At 51.6% G+C, this 18,965-nt stretch overlaps 1 protein-coding gene across 2 annotated transcripts in view; it reads right to left on the bottom strand.

Moving 5' to 3' along the window:
- Positions 1-215: 215 nt before the first annotated feature.
- The window catches only part of NACC2 (NACC family member 2), a 73,793-nt gene continuing 55,043 nt past the window's right edge, over positions 216-18,965 (bottom strand). For both annotated transcript variants that reach the window (XM_084800231.1, XM_084800232.1), the window contains exons 3-6: positions 9,256-9,420; positions 7,323-7,428; positions 6,595-6,692; positions 216-5,073 (exon numbers count right to left, since the gene is read on the bottom strand). In XM_084800231.1, coding sequence (XP_084656357.1) covers positions 4,562-5,073; positions 6,595-6,692; positions 7,323-7,428; positions 9,256-9,420 — 881 coding nt within the window. In that variant the 3' untranslated portion in view covers positions 216-4,561. The remainder of the gene's footprint in view (positions 5,074-6,594; positions 6,693-7,322; positions 7,429-9,255; positions 9,421-18,965) is intronic.

Here is an 18,965-nt window from a genome sequence, read left to right as displayed (position 1 = left end):
CCAGTGGGCCAGGTGAAGAGAAGAACCATTTAGTAGACATTAAACTGAATAAAACTGTAACTCAGTCTGGGCAGGGCCACACTCCTATAATCTCTCAAACAGGGACATTTTTTGGGGAACAGGCAACCCCACGTTCTTCCACAGCCAAACCTCTTCCTAACTTCTCGCCAATGCCTTCACCCCAATCCCACCGGTCAAGCACAGTCCAGGAAGGCTGGGTTTGAATTGACTTTATTATTCTGTAAATGTGAACTTTACAAAGCGCTTTACAATTAATGATGACACCCTTTCGTTTGTCATGGACTTCCACCTCTGAAACGGCTGTGAGCGCAGGCTCTCAGCTCTCGGTTTCCCTGGTCAGCTTACGGACATTGCTGTGGTTTTAGTTATTGATACAATGTTGTCAGCCATGGCTACAAAGTAACAGTCTTGTCACTACGGGGTCACAGCACAGAGAGAGAGGAGGATGCTGGAGGGACAAAATAAAGGCCTCCTCCTCCCCAAACAAAAGAAAGCCAGGATGTGGCGTCTGCTCTAGCTCAGTGGTTCAGTGAAGGCCTCCTCAGAGGTAGGGGAGCAACTGACTTTATTAACTTATTTTCTAACAGTCATGAGTTATGATACTACGTTAACCCCTCGACAGTGCCTTCAAAACAATCCTTTTTCTCGGGTCCTTTTCTCTAAACATCCCACTGAAGGGACGACTGTTGTCCTTGCACCCAGTGCCACCCAAAATGTTCAAGTCAAAAATATTTATACATTTTATACTGAGTTCTCTTTTTTGTCTGCTAAAAATAGTATTGCAAATTTTGGCTTCTGTTTGACATAGAAATCACAATTGTGTGCAAAACGCTTGCAATGAGGCGACTGATGGGGACACAAGCAGCGGCCATTCAATCAGAATGCTTCAGAAGCTGTACCCTTTTCCTTTTCGGGGGGGAAAAACCCAAAAAACAAAAAACGAACAAAAGCCAACACCTTTGCCATTTTTGCAACACTTCTCCCAGCAACCCAGGTTAGGCAGGATGACATCACGCAGCACCACACAGCAGCAGCACCATTCCAAGCAGTGGGTAACGCTGAGATGTCACGTGCTTGTTATTCCAATTTGGGATCCACAGCAAGCTGATTCTAACAGGGCCTTTCGAGTCTTCAGCTGGTTGATGGGCTAAGAAACATTATCTTTGGGGAACCCAAGCAGGGCACAAAGGACAGTGCAAGACAGGGGTAGCACTGGCCTTAGGAAGATCCTACTGTTGAACCAAGTAGCCCCAGGCAACCCACAGTCCCCTGGAGGGGACAGGCCCTGCCATCTTACCAGCCTTCACAGGCCCTTCCTCCCCGTTCTAAAACTACCACACAGCTAGTTTCCCTTGAGGCTCAGACCTGCAGTCACACCATGCAGGACCCTCAGAGGCTCACCTCGACTGCCTTTCACACACCGCTGCATCGACATTCAAGGGCAAAGGAAGACACCAAATCAGACATTAGCTGAAGCAACTGGTATAGAAAACAAGACAGAATTCAAGTACTGAGACAGCCAGGCAGGCAGGCAGGCAGGCAGGCAGTCCCTCCAAGCTCACAGTATCAGACCTGACTCTGGTCCCTTGCCCTAGACCCGCTGTACCATCCCAGCTGCCAGCTCGTCCCAGGGACTGTTGTCTGCTCTGGGAAGACAGAAGAGTGGTGGCTGCAGCCCTGCCCCAGGAGCTCCAACATGATCCAGTCCCAACTGTCCTCACGGCAAAGATGCTGATGTAGCGATAATTTCTACAATAGACTCTACATAGTGTATGCATATTGCTAGTAGTCAAGCTAGGAACAGAGGCGCAGACATCCGAGGAATACTGAGAGGCTCTCATCTATAGGGTCTGGAACAGGGTCATGTGGCAGGACAAGGCAGCCCCGATTCTGGAATTAGTCATCTTGTAAACAAAGGAGGGGAGTCTGGTTTTTTCAATTGGTTTTCCTTGGGGAAAAAAAAATAATCAAAAGATGCTAAGGCACTCTGGAAGGCCCCTCGGAGCCCAGGCCTGCCACCCGCCTGCCTCACAGTACATTCAGGATGCAGAGGGGGTGCCCTCCCCCCCCCCCAAGCAGGTACAGTCATTGGCCATGCATGTCTGCAAACGCTCCCCCACCATGTCCACCAAGGGACACATTAGTGCAAAATGCCCTGCCAGCCCACCTGGGGCACAGGGAGAGCTCAGAATCTATTCACATTTAATTAATATTATTGAAGTTTTACCTATAGCTCTTGCCTTCCTTACCCAGAACAAAACAGATGGCAATTATAAACGCTAAGGGACAGAGGTTGAGGACATTGTGCTAGCCCGAACAGTGGTCAGGCATCCTGTGTGGCCAGCAGCACCCTCCCTATGCTGACCCAGGGTGGGGACCATGCCCATCTTGGAGTGGAGGGATGAGAAAGAGCCCTTCTGACACCAACCAAAACAGGTGGGTCTGTCTCCCCAAAGGTCCCCATGGATGGTCAAATTAAAGTGCAAATTTAGATCAAGGAATATTCCAGAGGGGAAGGGCACAGCCCACCCCCCAATCCTGCCATACCCTCCGCAGTTCTGTGGTCTTCTCCCAGCACCAGGAGGGTTTGGTCCAAGTCACTAAAGGGCTGGTGGGGCTCCAACCTACCTCAGACTAAGACTGGGGGTGGGAGAGGCGAGAGGGCCATCTCTGGGCAGCTAGTTCCAGAGTTGGGTATTAGCTACCCCCTGGAGCCCCAGGAATGCAGGTCTTGTGTTACCAAGGGGGGGGGGGGAACAGGGACACTCAGTTAAGTTCCCATGGTACTTGCTACAATGCCCCGTTCCCTTTCCCAAACTACAGGTCTTTCAGAAGGCGGGGGGGGGGGGGTATGGGTGGTGGTGGGGGCTATTAGGAAGACATGTAGTCAGCACAGTATGGGTGCTACCCGTGAGCCCTCAAGGCAGGGACATGCCAGCAAAAGGAGGGGACATGGAGTCTAAACCGCACTTCAGGATCTCCTGCCATGGCCCTCCAAACGGGGAGAGGCTGCCCAGCCTGTGGGCACACAGGAGGGGTTCGTGGGGGCAGTAAATTCAAGATGCATACAGGGAGAGGGAATATTCGACCTTTCAGGTTTGGAATCACGGGTGTCCTTGGGCACCTCAGGAGCTCCTAGGCTCTGCAGGTGGGCAGGATATCCCTAGACAAGAGTCCAAGAAGAGACACCTGGGCACTCAGCCTCAGGAGCATGTCCCATGCTTTAAAAGTGACAACCACCAGCTTCAGGCCAGCCAGCTGTCCTTGAAGCCCCTCCTGCAGGTCGCTCTCATGATTCTCTCCATTTCTGGTCCCCAATGAGATCCACACCTGCCAACTGCTCCAGCCCAGGCCTGTACCTGCCGCCAACTACCCACAGATGCCTAGCTGGGCTGTACACAGCCGGCCGTACTTTTCTGGGCCCCTTCTGCCTCCAATGGGAGGCCAAGATAGGGCTTTATGGGCATGTATTCACCCAAATCTACAGTAAGCAGGCAGGGGACAGGGATAATAGTCTCTCATTGATTTTTTTTTCTTTTCTTTTCTTTTTCTTTTTTTTTCTTTTTTTCTTTTTTCTCTGTTGGGTCTGAAAGTTTCCAAACCACCACCACCACAAAAAAAAAAAAAAAAAAAAAAAAAAAAAAAAAAAAAGGGTGAACTAAACAGAAACAGCAAACAAGCAAAATCCCAGAGTGGCTGGGGAGGCAGAGGGTGGTGAGGGCAACCATGGCCAGGGGCAGAGAGACTCTGGGGGAGTCAGCAGGCCAGCCGCTGGGGATCTGGGTGGAGCAAGAGTAAGGATATGGAAGGGTGGGGTGGTGAACGCCTCATCCTTTCCCAACCCCAGGTGACCAGCCATGGCCACTGCTGCAGGGCCATCACTGGTCTCCATGCACACACGTGCTCCTGCCCCGCCCCTCCCCTCTCTCTCTCTCTCTCTCTCCCTCTCTCTCTCTCTCTCTCCCTCTCTCTCTCTCTCTCTCTCTCTCTCACACACACACACACACACACACACACACACACACACACACGCACACAAGCGGCTTCTTGGGAGGAATGAAAACAAGAGAAGTCTGGCCTCTGGGGGCCCAGCACTCTCCCACTGGGGTCCTGATGGGCAAGAACGGAGTGTCATGTCTGCCCCTCCAGCCACAGGGGCAGAGGAATAGGAAGAAGCAGGAGGAATAGGGAGGGCGGATGAGGCAGAGTCAGGGCGGTGGGACATCAGGGACCTGGTGGCCTCTTCTACCTCCCCAAGAAGAGGGAGGGGAGCACTACCATGGGAGACTGAGCTGGGGAGTATCAAAAAGTTGCCCGGGACCTTCCTCCCAGAGCGTGGCCAGCGGCCTAAATGTTTACAGTATAATGAATGCGTTTGTTTCCTTCATCCATTTTAAATACAGGCAGAATAAAAATCACATTTTTGTCAGGCAGCAGTAGCAGTTCAGTAGGTAAGTGGCTTGATCACATTTGTTTGTATTAGTAACGCATGCAAGCAGCTTTAGTACTCGGTCCCTTGTGAGTTGGCCTTGCCAGCCACTTACAAGGTCCCTGCATAGGTGCCCTCTGGCCTTCTTGTTGCTGTGGCCACTGGTGTCTGGGGCCTGCTGGAACTGGTGTTGCCCTGCTCAAAGGCCTGAGGGGGGCTCTGGCCATCAGCAGGCAGCGCCTCGGGGGCAGCCACCTCCTGGATAACCGAGCCAGCCCCATCCACCTCCTCACTAGCCTCGAAGGCAGGGTTGGCCGAGGTGCTCAAATCCACATTCACAGCATCAGTTCTCAGAGCCACGATGGTGGCCGCATCACTCCGCCGCTCCGCGTAGATGCGCTGCTCAAACACCTGCGAGGCGGCAGGTGGGAACTCCGGGTCCAGGGGCAGGCTGGCAGCCGAGGTGCCCATGACGCTACGGTACATCTCCACACCCTCTGGCAGCATGGACTTGATCTTGGGCAGCCAGCGCTTGCGGACACGGCGAGCATTGGTGCACATGTCCGCAGCGATCACATTCATCTCACTCTCTTTGAAGCTGGGGGCGAAGTTCTGACAGTACACTGCAGTGGGAGGCAGAAGGAGGGGGTGTGAGAGCAGCCTGCCTCCCCACTGCCTGGTCCCCTGCTGCCCAAGTGTCCACAGAAGTACGGTACCCAGGGTTGGACTGTCTACAGTCGTGGCTCCCACTGAGATCCCTTGAGTTGAGCTATCGGTCACTTTCGATTTCCTTGGCCCAGGAGGCCCATGTGACCCTTTGGGGAGGGGTCTATAACAGTAAGCTAAGTCAGCTTAGCTGCCCACCAGGTTTAGACCCGTGCCTAAGCCCTCTGGCCTCCCCACCTCCACCTGAGAAATGAGACAGGTCACAGGGGCCTCCCCACATGAAGAGTTGGCTTGCGAACACATGCCCTAGTTTCAGACACAGCAAACACAAAGGAGTGCTGGTATCTTCATCAACTTAACAGCAACAACAAAGAAACCCTCAGCTGTGTGTGGTGGCATACACCTTTAATCCCAGCACTAGGGAGGCAGAGGCAGGAGGATCGCCGTGAGTTCGAAGTCAGCCTGGTCTACAAAGTGAGTCCGGGAAAGCCAAAGCTACACAGAGAAACCCTGTCTTGAAAACCAAAAAAAAAAAAAAAAAAAAAAAAAAGAAAGAAAGAAAGAAAAGAAAAGAAAAAAAGAAAAAAGAAAAAAGAAATCCTCTTCTGTTTCCTACCAGGAGCTGGAGACCAAGCCAGGTCCCCACAGAGCATCAACCAGGAACAGGTCCCTCAGAGGCCAGCCTCACTACCTTCCTATTGTCCCCACATTCCTCAGGACTGTAATTGACCACTGCTAAGACCTCTCTTCTATAAAGCAGAATTAGTGTCACAAAGGGAATTTCTTTTGGGGGGGGCAGGAGTGGGGGGGTAGTTCGAGACAGGGTTTCTCTGTGTAGCCTTGGAGGTCCTGGATTCGCTTTGTAGACAAGGCTGGCCTCAAACTCACAGCAATCCACCTGCCTCTGCCTCCCAAGTGCTGGGATTAAAGGGGTGCGCCACCACACCCGGCACAAAGGGAATTTCTAAGGAAGACAATAAGACGTGTCTTGGGCTGGTGGCCACAGTGGTTGTGCTGTGTTCTGGGCCAGTCTGTGTGTGTGTGTTGGCTGGCACAGCTTCTGCATCCCAGGGTACAGGGCTGGGTGGTGGCTTGCCACAGAGATGGACTGGGCTCCGCCCCACCACGCGGGAGCGGGAGGCAGAAGCCGGCCGAACAGATGGCAAAGGCTCAAAATAACCTCAACATGTAAATAAGGGGTTTTGTTCAAAAAGGAAAATTAGATCTATTTCACATATTAAAATAGTTTCGCAGCTGAATTCATCACACTTGGAAACCTACCAAGGACGTTAACACCTCGAGACGAGTTCTGCTGGCTGCTCTTTTTTCCCCTCCTGGTCCCAGTCTGCAGGCCAAAGCAAGCACTCTGACCCTGGGGCCCGACTGAGCCTTGCTTGGGTCAGGATCTCAATTCCAGATGGGATTCCTAGAGTGTCCCAGACCCACCCTACCCAGGCGATCCTGCGTCACCCACTCACGTTTCACAGCATTCAGGACTCGGCTGTCCAGTGGCTTTCGGCTCGGGTCACTGGTAGAGGAGCGTATGCCAGTGCCGCAGCTATTGGCCAGTGTGTTCCTGGAGGAGGGGCAAGGAAAGAAGGCACAGCTGGTCCAGAATTGACCCGGAGAATGGGACACCAGGTGACAGAGCCGAAATTCCCCTGCCCACCCAGTGTCCCCCTGAACAAGTGTGCATGTCTTGAGTTGTATCCAATGTGTGTGTGTGTGTGTGTGTGGTGATGGGGGGTGGGGGGGTGGGGGGGTGAGGGGTGGAAGGGGAGGATGGGGGAATGGGGGGGGGAGGCTGAGTCTGCCTCTAGGAGATATGACTCCCAGCTTAGCAGGCAGCCCCGAGTGACCATGTTAGGAAGCTGACAGGCCCAGGCATTAGCCACAGGGAAACCCTGAGCCACCCAACTGAGTCACTTTTCCTTGGGGGAAGAGACTCCATTGACCCATGTGTGTACATGGTAGTGTAAATACATGTAGCTTTTCTCTTCCTTTGGGGAGGGGTACGAAGTAAGTCTTTCCCCCAGATTGAGCCCCAGCATACAAGGATGTGCTGCTATCCTTCAGGAGGCTCTCCAGGGCAGATGGCCACGTTAGGACAAAGACAAGCTCAAGCCGCTGATGACCAGACAGCCAGCAGCTACAGGGAACTCTGGAAGCATCTTCAGCCCCCCCAACCCCCACCCCGTACACCTACCTGTCAAAGAAGGTGGCCAGGAGCCTCCGCAGCAGAACCTTGTGTTTCACCCCCGCACACAGGTGACAGTTCATGAGCTGGCCACGCGTGATGTAGACCCCGGAGCCTAAAGCCAGCAGACGTCAATGAGTCCAACTCTCAATTCCCCTGCCTCAGCCTCCCAAGCACGAACACCACACCTAGTTCTTAGAACTTCCCATCGTCCTGCATATTAGGTCTTAGCAGAAGGAAGAGACTAGGTGAAGACAGGAGCGGCCCTTGCCTGAGTAACAATTCTACACCCCTAAAGGGCACCCCAGCAGTCTGAGAGACTGTCTCTAGCTCCCAGAGTGTCTATTCTGCCCCGGGAGTTTGGTGGAGCAGTCCCACCCCACACCACCCTGGAAGCGACACTCCTGCTGCCTACAGAGAGCTGGCAAGGAAGTCTCTCAGGCAGTGATTTCCAGGAGAGGGGGACAATTGGACAGGATCTGGAATGTTAAAATTCCTCTACAAGGGGCTGGAGAGATATATGGCTTAGAGGTTAAGAGCACTGATTCCTCTTCCAAAGGTCCTGAGTTCAATTCCCAGCAACCACATGGTGGCTCATAGCCATCTATAATGTGATCTGATGCCCCCTTCTGGCCTGCAGGTGTACATGCAGACAGAGCACTGTATACATAATAAATAAACAAATCTTAAAAAAAAAAATTCCAGCAGGTGTGGTAGTACACACCTTTAATCCCAGCACTCAGGAGGTGGAGGCAGGTGGATCATTGTGAGTTTGAGGCCAGCCTGGTCTACAAAGGGAGTCCACAACAGCCAAGGCTAATACAGAAAAAAAAATTTTTTTTTATAAACTGGGTGTGGTGGTGCATGCCTTTAATCCTAGCACTTGGGAGGCAGAGGCAGGCGGATTGATGCAAATTGGAGGCCAGCCTGGTTTCCAAAGCAGGACTACAGGAGAAACCCTGTCTCGAAAAACCAAAAGAAAAAAGAAAATCCTCTACATGAGGGTGTCAGACAGAAGCAGGAAAGTGTGTCTCAGGGAGGCTGGGCTGAGATGCAGGGGTGAGGAACCTGTCCAGCTTGTCTTCCTCAACAAAAAAAAGGAGCAATTAAAGAGCAGGCATGGGGCGGTGGTGGCGCATGCCTTTAATCCCAGCACTTGGGAGGCAGAGGCAGGTGGATCACTGTGAGTTCGAGGCCAGCCTGGTCTACAGAGTGAGTCCAGGACAGCCAAGGCTACACAGAGAAACCCTGTCTCGAAAAACCAAATAAATAAATAAATAAAATAAAAAGAGCAGGCATGGTGGCCCACACCTCTAACACCTCTCAGGAGACAGAGGCAAGAGGACTTTAAGCGAGAGCCCAGGCTGGTCTACGTAGCTAGTTCCAGGACATCCAAGGCTACACAGAGAGGCTTGTCCCAAACAAATAAGAAGCAAAGAAAACAGTGTGACGGCCAATGGTCCGCAACTCACTTGGATCTTACTGAATACTGCCTTACAAAACGCAAGGACCCCAGCGTTAAAGAGATGATGTTTCTGAAAAGGTGCTGCTGGTCCTGAGGGCTTCCAGACTCCACCCTGGACTGTGAGCAACCTACCATTCGGATACTACAACTGGATAGTGGGGCAGGGGGGACCCTGGTAAACTATGGGACTCGGTTCTCTCTGTGACCTAAATTAGAATGCATTGTGGATCTAGCGCTTGCCAATCAGAAGCCTGGCCAGCTCAGGGGACTCAATTAAAATGCTAAATTAATCCAATTGAATAACTCCCTTTAATGACACATTCTTCTAAAAGGAAATTAGAGAAAATTTAAGATGTTCTCTTTTTTTTCTTTCTTTCTTTCTTTCTTTTTGACTGATTGGTGATGAGTGTATTGTTCATAGCTCTGAAAAATAATGGATAGGACATTTGCATACAGTGACGGGTGGGGCTGCCTCACCTGCTACAAGCTCCAGTTTCTCTCCGGGATCTCCCTCCGAGTAGAGCTTTGGGTGGCAGCGGTACCCAATCTGGCTGATGAGGCTGGCAGGCAGTGCCACCAGGTCTCGACGGATGAGGACACAGGAGCGGCTCTCCAGGGGCACCGGCTCTGGCTTCTCTTGCACTAAGACAAAAAACAAAAAACAAAAAACAAAACAAAAAAAAAAACTAACCCAATTAGGTTGGAGTCTGTGGGTGAACCTGGGCTGCTCTGTGCCCGTCCACTACACTCCCCAAGGGCCAGGTGAGAAGCATTCCACACCAGCCCGGGGCTAAGCTGGACCCGCGGCAGCCAGCCCTCCACACTATACACGCGGTGTGTTCATCTCCATTCCCAGCACTGTCCTGCCTGACAGCACGAATGGGAAGATAGCCAGTGAGGAAAGCCTGCCTAGGCCTGGCAACAGGCAGCTCAGGGTGAGTGGTGTTTCCACCCAATGCGTGAAGGGCTGGGTGGGAAGCAGAGCTGACGGGGAGGCCAGAGGGCATGTGCTGGGAGCAGGACACAGGACACGGCTGGCCAGAGACCTCGAAGCTGCAGGTGGAGCTTGACCTCATCAGCCTTTTCAGAGGATGAAGCTGCCAGCTGTGCTGTCAGGAAAACTCATGGAAGGAGACAGGCAGGGGAACAGAACAAGGTCCCAAGGCGGGACCCAGGGTCTCCTCAACATGGCTTCATGCAAGAGGAAACCAGATAGGACTAGTCCGACTCGGCAGGGGAGGAGGGGCTTGGGGGGCATGTCTTAGCACATTCTGGAATAGGGTGCCTCAGACTGTTTTGGCCTGGCACAAGGGAATGATCCTAAATATCTGTCAGGATTAAGCCCAGGCAGCCTGGCATCCTTTGTCTGGGAATGTTCTGGCAAACCGCTGCTGGAAGAGGCAGCTGGGTTGAAGAACTCCTCTGTACCTGTAGCTCAGAGGCTGCACCTGTGATACCGGCTGGCGGCAGCAGCCCATGGACCTGAGTGTTCCAGAGAGTGCAGGATACCAGCTAGCCAGTGTTGGTTTGGTGTATTTTGATGCTAATTAATAAAAAGGCTGTCACACCTGGGCAGGGCAAATGAGATAGGTGTGGCTAAGGTTCCAGGGCTTGGGGAGAAGAGACAAGAAGGCTGCATGGCTTAGGTGGAGGAGAAGCACATGGCCAGCATGGATGGAGGATTTGGCCCAGATGAAGAACATTAGCAAGTATATGGGATTATGGATGGGAGGTAGCTTGATAGAAATTATTAGAAGCAGATGCCACGGGATTGGGACAGGTATCTCACACCTGCTCCACTATGGGAAGGTAGTTTAGAGGCTTAATATCTGCTCTGCCCCAGGTTAACTAAGGCTATTTTAAAATATAACAGGTGTCTGTGTCTTGATGGATTGCTAGTGGGTCAGAAAATACTGTTGTAACAATAATTATAGGCCTGATAATAAACATTGCTAGGCCGTACTGATAATTTAACAACAACAAGCTAGCATCAACCACCAACAGGCAGGATGAACAACCTCCTACAAGTCACAGAGGGCTGGGACAAGACTCCTTAATAAGGACTACTTACTATAAACTATAAGACCCAGGAGGACCTGTGGTCCTAACCCCAATCCTGCACAGCCTTGTCTCCGTCCCTCCATTCCCCAACTGCCTCTCCAGTCCCTTCTCCCAGGAAGCCTTGCGGTTGGGCTAGCCTTTCAGCTGATGCTTGGTCCACGCTCCCATAGGCCACAGAGACTGTCAGCAACACATACAGCCACTCTGCTCAGAGGCCAAAGGTATCACATCACTCACCCCTTCCTGTGTTCCCAAAACACAGGTTAGGTCCTGAGATCGAGCGCCACCTGTTCCCAGCCAGCTGTCCCCAGCTGTGTTGTGTTGCTACGCATGTGTTTCTGTGTACCTGCGTGTTTATGTATGTATTGTGTTTATGCATGGATGTTTATATATCTGCTTGAGTGTCTATATGTGTCTGTCTATGTGGTGCAGGTAGGACATGGCTCTGAGGCAGCTGGTACCTGTTGGTCCCACAGGTTCAAGATAGGTGGTTCAGACTTAAAGACTTTCCCTGAGATAGCCCCCAAGATCAGCCACCGGTGCACCTGGCTGCTCCAGATGGGCTAGCTTGTTCCTTCTCACAATGACCACACAGCAGGGACTCCCAGAACCTCTCAGCAGGGGGCCACTGAGGGGGGGGGGAGACTTATGGGCAGATGGCAGGGGAGGGTCCTGCACAGGAAGGATCTGCAAGCCATCTTGACACCCTGCCCCTGAGGGAGATGGTGGGGCACCCATCCCCAAGGACCAACATCTGGTTCTGAAGTGACCACCCACACACTACGGAACAGTGACTCACTGGAGAAGAACGCAGAAGGGGAGAGGAGCCCACCCTGCCCCCAGGGTCTGGAGCCACAGAGCAGAGGCTCCAGGCTACCTCAGGCTCACTACGTTTTACTCCGTCCAGAATAAGCACAACCTTCCCCCCATTCCCCCCCCCCCCAAGTACAAGGACGTTTTCAGAGTTGTTGGACATTCAATAACAGAAAGCAGAAAAAACGGAAGCCACTGAGATACAGCCCTCTGCCTGCTACCAACCAACTGGTGGTCAGGCTGGCCAGGTGGCGTCTCCCATCCGATGGAGCAATGAAGAATCTTTACAGCCCGGAATTACCCAGAGACTGAGGGAACACATCAAACAATCCGGATGGTATTTTAAAACATAATTATCCGCCCCCCCCCCTGCCCCGCCTGCTGTGATTACACATGCAAACGAGCAGCGCCAACGCTGTGCGCTGTGCGTGGCATTTACATAAAGAGTGTTCACCAACAGAAATAATTCTCCATCCGCAGCCAGCGCTCTCTCGAGATGTTTTTCTCAACAGCAGAAGTTGTTTGCGCTCGGCATGCACACCCCTCCCCAGCCTGGCTCCCCAAGAGCAACAGACTGTCAGCCCTGAGCCCCAAAAAACCTCTTCTATTTCTGCCCTGCCAAGTGCTGAATGCTGCTGCTGCTGCTGCTAAAAATACGCCCAAACTGAGCCTTAGCTCATCTGCAAAGGTGCTCTAAGCTCCTTCGTGTGCCCCACCCCTTTCCCAGGTCCCCATGTACCACCAGCCTGAGTGGTTTCAGGCACCCCATCCCCCTCCCACAGCCCCCCCACCCCCCACTACAGGGTTAAGATGCTGCTAGGCTTTAAAGGGGATGCCAGAGATTCACCCCCAGTGGATCTCAATGGGCCTTGCTGATATCAGGGCCTGTCCCTGTTCCAGGTGTGCTGGGAGTCTGTCATCCCTGTGCGCCCCCCCCACCCCAACCCCCAAGAGGACTGTGAACTGAGGAGAGATCCTGTGGTCACATCAAGTTCCCAGCATCCTCTCACCCAGGACTGGTCCCAGTGGTATAGATGTTAAGTCACTCTCACATTCCTCAGGCCAGGTGACAAGGCTCTGGTTTCTAGGACTGAGCATCCTAGGGCGAGAGCATGAGAGGCATGGTTAGCTATTTCTATGAAGAGCTGACTAATCACTGGCTGAAGTGGAGTGGCAGAAAGCTCTGTCATAGCAGTGTCCCCAGACATGCAGGGACTCATCCCTCTCTCTCCAAGATCAGTGACCTGTCCCCTTGGGGTTACACCATGGAAGCAAACTGGATACTTGTGGTCACATGATATGTGGGTTACATTCCAGGGCTCTTTTCTTTTTCCCTTTTTTTTGGGGGGGGGTTCGAGACAGGGTTCCTCTGCGTAACCTTGGTTGTCCTGGACTCACTTTGTAGACCTGGCTGGCCTTGAACTCAGAGATTTGCCTGCCTCTGCAACTCCCACCCCCACCCAGTGCTGGGATTAATGGCGTGTCCACCATACATGGTCACCCAGGAAGCGTCTGAGGCCCAGTGGCACCAGGTCTGGGTGGTAGATACACAGGGACCCAACCCACTAAGGAGGGCTTGGTGCTGAGTGAGAGCCAATCACAGAAGGTTGACTTGGAGGATTTCGTTTGGGTGAGGTTCCCAGGTCAAATATAGGACCACAGAGAACAAAGAGGCAAGATGTGGCTACTGTAAGTGGGGATGTGTGCCCGTTTGGGAAGATGTCAGGATGGATGACAGTGACGGCTGGACAATGTTCGTGTGCTTAATGTCACTGAACTGCACGCTGAAAATGACTGCAAAATAGTACCTTATACTATAGGTGTGGAGAAGGAGGAGGGGAGGGTAGACATGGTGGCTCCTGCCTGTAATCCTAGCACATGGCAGACAGGAAGATCAAGAATTCAAGGTCATCCTTAGCTACATAGCAAGTTTGAGGTCAGCCTCACGAAACCCTGTCTTAAAAAAAAAAAAAAAGCACTTTGGAGCCAGGTATGGTGGCCCACTCCTTTAATCCCAGCACCTGAGAGGCAGAGGCAGGAGGATCTCTGTGAGTTCGAGGCCAGTCTGATCTGCAAAGTGTCCAGGACAGGCAGAGAAACCCTGTCTTTGTGTGTGTGTGTGTGTGGGGGGGTGATGGGGGGGTTGGGGGTGATGGTGGTGGCGGGATGGGGGGAGCACTTTGGGTGTAGCTTAGTGGTAGAGCATGTTTAGCTGGGCTAAGGCTTTTGATGATACTGGTGTGAGGCAGTTGGCAGAGCAGGCTCACTCTCAGGACCTTTAAAGTCACCCCTAACCTAAGCCAAGGCCATTCTCAATTGGGTCCTTGGCCCTCATGCAGAAGCAACTCAGGAGTCTTTTGAAAGCAAACAGTAGGAAAACCCTGTTCTTGAGTTAGGCTAAGTGTTTTGACAGGATCCCCATAGCACAAATCCTTAAAGCAACCAGAAATGTGAGTTCTTTAAAATGAATACAGAGCCGGATGTGGTGGTGCACGCCTTTAATCCCAGCACTGGGGAGGCAGAGGCAGGTGGATCGCTGGGAGTTCGAGGTCAGCCTGGTTTACAAAGTGAGTCCAGGACAGCTAAAGCTACACAGAGAGACCCTGTCTCGAAAAATAAAACAAAACAAAAAAATGAATACAGAACAAACAAACAAAACTTAGGTGAGTGACAAAACAGGGTGGCTACAGGCAGAAAGAAAAAAGAAAACACTCTCAAAACTCAACATTTAAAACAAAAACAAAACATACACACACACACACAAACACACACATACACACCTGCAGGGAAGGGAGGTGGAGGCAGAGGCAGAAAGATATCTGTGAGTTTAATGTTAAGCGCACTGGCTGCTCTTCAAGAGGCCCTGAGTTCAATTCCCAGCACATACATGGAGGCTTACTACTGGCTGTAACTGTAGTCCCATGAATCCAGCGCCCCTTTCTGATGTGCAGATGTACATGAAGATAAACTAACCATAGACATAAACAAATAAATCTTTTTTAAATTTTTTATTTATTTTTATTTTATGTGCATTGGTGTTGTGCCTACATGTATGTCTGTGTGAGGGTGTCAGATCTTGGAGTTACAGACAATTGTGAGCTGCCATGTGGGAGCTGGGAGTTGAACCTAGGTCCTTTGGAAGAGCAGTCAGTGCTCTTAACAGCTGAGCCATCTCTCCAGCCCAACAAATAAATCTTTAAAAGCAAAACAACCACCGGCCGTCATGGTGGCACACATCTTTAATCCCAGCACTGGGGAGGCAGAAGCAGGTGGATTATTGTGAGTTCGAGGCCAGCCTGTTCTACAGAGCAAGTCCAGGACGGCCAGGACTATTTCAAAGAGAAACCCTGTCTCGAAAAAACAAAAAGCAAAACAAAACAAAAACTCAAAAAAACAACAAACAAACAAACAAAACCCGAAACAACCAAGCCTCAGTTTCAAAAAACAGGCAAATGTGTGGAGGGATTTACAGATCAGAATCTGCTTTGCAAAGAGCTTGCTCAACACTCACGCAGCACAATGTGACTACAGTTGTGACTACCTTTCTCTCTGAAGTCAGGACCTAGAACTAGCCATGAGGCCAAGTGCCGGTGAGGGCGGATCCTGGCAACCCTTGTGTCAGCAGTGAGAGTTGTAAAATGAGAGCCACCTCAAAAAGCAGCGCCATGCATTCTCCAAGCAGGAGACCAGGAAAAACCACCATCCACCTCTGCGGGCCCCAGCTTGCCACTAACCTGAGTCTGGCAGTGAAGGTGTCATTGTCCTGGGTCTGAGGCACAAGGCTACAGGGATGAAGAGCAGGCAGCCTGGGGGAGAGGCCGTGAGGTGAGCAGCTATAACAACACCAGGCCTAGGTAACTGGAAGGCCAAGGGATCCTCACACACGCCCTGATCTTCCACAGAGGATTGTGTCCCACCCCCACCCTCATCCCCAAAAAACATACACTTCCTGCCGAACACCGGCCAGGCCAGGGTCATGAGCAGTTCAGGGCTCAGGTGCCTGTCTGATGGTCAGGGTCTGGGCTAGCTCAATGTTAGTCTGTGAGGTCAGGGACACCCAGTGTGGCTCTCCTTCCTCTGGGTACCACCTCTTTGCCCAGCACTGAGGGTAGGCTCTATGGGTCAGCCAGCTCTGAACTGGCTGAGGCAGCCAGCTGGATGCTCAGCACATCCTAACACACACGGGCACTGCCTGAAGCAGTGTCCTGCCTTGCAGCTTCCAGAGCCCTTCAAAGGGGGGCCAAGATGCTCTCATTGCCAGGAGGGACTGTGCCAGAGGTCAGACATGTCACTAATGTTGCCTGGACATACCCATCTCACACATGCCAAAATGTTGGGAAAAGCCATCTAAATTCAAGGAAATGTGGCAGATTGGATACCCAAGAAGATAAGTCGGTTAGGGAAATCCAGATTAGACAGTGGATGTGGGACCAAGGGATGAACACAATCATGGCTGAAGTGGGCTACCAGGTATACGACAGAGGGACCTGTGATCTTTTTTTTTTTTTCCTCTTCTTCTTCTCGAGACAGCGTTTCTCTGTATAGCCTTGGCTGTCCTAGACTCACTTTGTAGACCAGGCTGGCCTCGAACTGACAGCGATCTGCCCACCTCTGTGTCCATCCGGAGAGCTGGGATTAGAGGTGTGTACTACCACACCTGGCTGGGACCTGTGGTTTTTAAACTCACCATGTTCCGCTGCCAGAAGACTTAGGTAGCAGCATATACAAGGGGCCCATGTCAGACCCAGTGGCCAAGTTTCTGGATCTAAGTGGCCTCCTGGGCTCTGTTTGCAGGACCCTTACGGCTCCCCTGAGAGGCCTGGCCCTCTGGGTTTCTTGGCTGGCCAGCCTAACATGGCTGGTACAGCCTTCACACCCATGGTCCTGGCCAGTGTCCCTCCCCGGAGCCAAGCTTGCCCAGCCCTAGTAGGTGAGGTGGTTTTATGCCCCAGGAGTCTCTGGTTGTGAGCCCAGCTGGATACCCCACCACTCCAGGCTCCCCCTCGCTCTGTGGGCTACCCTGGTTGATGCCTGTCACCGGAGCCACCCTGACCAGGCCTCCTTCTTGCTCTTCATCCTTCCATGCGTTTTTCTACTTTGTTCAAAGACATCCAAGAGTTCACAGCACTACCCTCTCACAGGACCTCACAGGACAGGATGTGGCTTCCTTGACCAGTGGTGCTGAGGGAACAGGCCTTGGTCACACAAAGGGCATAGGTCAAAGTAAAGATCTGTGTGTGAGCTGGGCAGTGGTGGCGCACGCCTTTAACCCCAGCACTCAGGAGGCAGAGGCAGGCAGATCGCTGTGAGTTCGAGGCCAGCCTGGTCTACAAAGTGAGCCCAGGACAGCTAAGGCTACACAGAGAAACCCTGTCTCGGAAAAAAAAATCTGTGTGTGTAGACACTTAATGAGCCAAAGCCAGGTACAGGGTTAAGCTAATATCTCACACTTAAACACACACACACATACACGGGCCGGGCACAGTGGCACACACCTGTAATCTCAGCACTCAGGATGCAGAGACAGAGGCAGGCAGATCTCTGTGAGTTCAAGGCCAGCCTGGTCTACAAAGCGAGTCCAGGACAGCCAGGGCTACACAGCGAAACCCTGTCTAAAATACAAACAAGCAAACAAACAAAAACACAAACCAAACTACATATACACACTTGCATAAATGCACCCTGGACTTGGAAAAGCACCTAGATTATGGTACTTATGGCTGCCCTGGGGAACAGACAGCAAGTGAGCAGTGTTCACTGTACCCTTACTCGTGATCTCTAAATTAAGTCAGTGCCTTGCTGTGAATAAACAAACACATCTGACGAGGAGTCCATGGCAAGGCCGTGCTCCAGCTATGGAGTCCCAGGGCAAGAAGAGCTTCTATGCGGAGAACAACTGTAAGAGCTGTTTAAAAAAAAAAAAAAAGGAGGGTGGGAGGATACAAGGGATGGGCTAACAATTGAGATGTAATGTGAATAAATTAATAAATAAAATAAAATTTAAAAAGGAGGGGTCCTAAGTGGCCCAGATTAAGGGCTAAGACCCCAAAGAGAGGAAAGACAGAGCAGAGTAGGGGGCATTCAGGACTAGGCAACGGGGAGACACGAGGGAGGCACAGGACTCAGCAATGTCGTTTTGAGCACCACTCTACAGGATCCCTGGGTGTCACTGTAGAATACTAAATAGCAAGTATGCAGGACAAGACTCAGAAAAACAACAGCCAATACACAGCCAGGCGGCTCCTGCCCTGGGAGGCAGCCTAGATCCTGGAGCCTGCCAGAGCCGTTCTGCCTTCCGGCTGTAACCCACAATAACAGCCTGCACTGGCCCACCCGGGACCTCTCACGGCGGCCTGGGAGGACCAGAAACCAGGCCCTCCTTTGAACAGCTGCTCAGGCTTCTAAAATGGTTCCAAGTCATGCCCAGCAATGAAGAGAACAAAGCCGGGAAGACCAGAAAACAGCAGCAAAGACCAAATGATTAAAAAAAAAAAAAGACATTATATCTGATAATTAGCAGATGTGGACTTTATGTCTGCTAATGTGGAAGGGAGGGAGGAATAAAACTGAGAGCCTCAAAGAAAACCAGAATCAATAAGGAAATAAACTAAAATCACAGATTCAGAAGGCTGATTTGGGGAAGAGTTACACAGAGCAGGTAAGATTTGTGAACTAGAAAATAATGCAATACAAAATACTCAGATATAAGCAGGAAAAGAAATAAGAAAACAAAAATGACAGATATCAGGGGCTCAGTGGTTAAGAGCACTGGCTGCTGGTATGGAGGACATTGGTTCAATTCCCACACCTTTATGGCAGCACACAACCCTCTGTATTCCAGTTCCAGGGACATCTAACGCCCTCTTCTGGCCTCCATAGGCACTGCAGACACATGGTGCACAGACATACATGGAGGCAAAACACACACACACACACACACACACACACACACACACACACACACACATACACACACACTGGCCAGGCGTAGTGGTGCATGCCTTTAATCCCAGCACTCAGGAGGCAGAGGCAGGTGGATCTCTGTGAGTTCAAGATCAGCCTGGTCTACAAAGCAAGTCCAGGACAGCCAAGGATACACAGAGAAACCCTGCCTCGAAAAAACCAAAAGAAGAAGAAGAAGGAGGAGAAGAAGAAGAAGAGAAAGAGGAGGAGGAGGAGCAGCACAGCAGCAGGTTGTGATAGAAAATGAAAGTGGGCCATGTACTCCAATAACTCAAACCTAGAAGCTGGGGTAGTGCCTGGCACCGCGTGTTCCATCTACCCGGGAGATGGAGGGGGAAGGGTGTCAGCGC

The sequence above is a fragment of the Acomys minous genome (genome assembly GCF_964271855.1).
Source record: "Acomys minous genome assembly, chromosome: 10".
NCBI lineage: Eukaryota > Metazoa > Chordata > Mammalia > Rodentia > Muridae > Acomys > Acomys minous.
The sequence above is the reverse complement of the archived record's forward strand: the minus strand, read 5'-3'. Positions and strand labels throughout refer to the sequence as shown.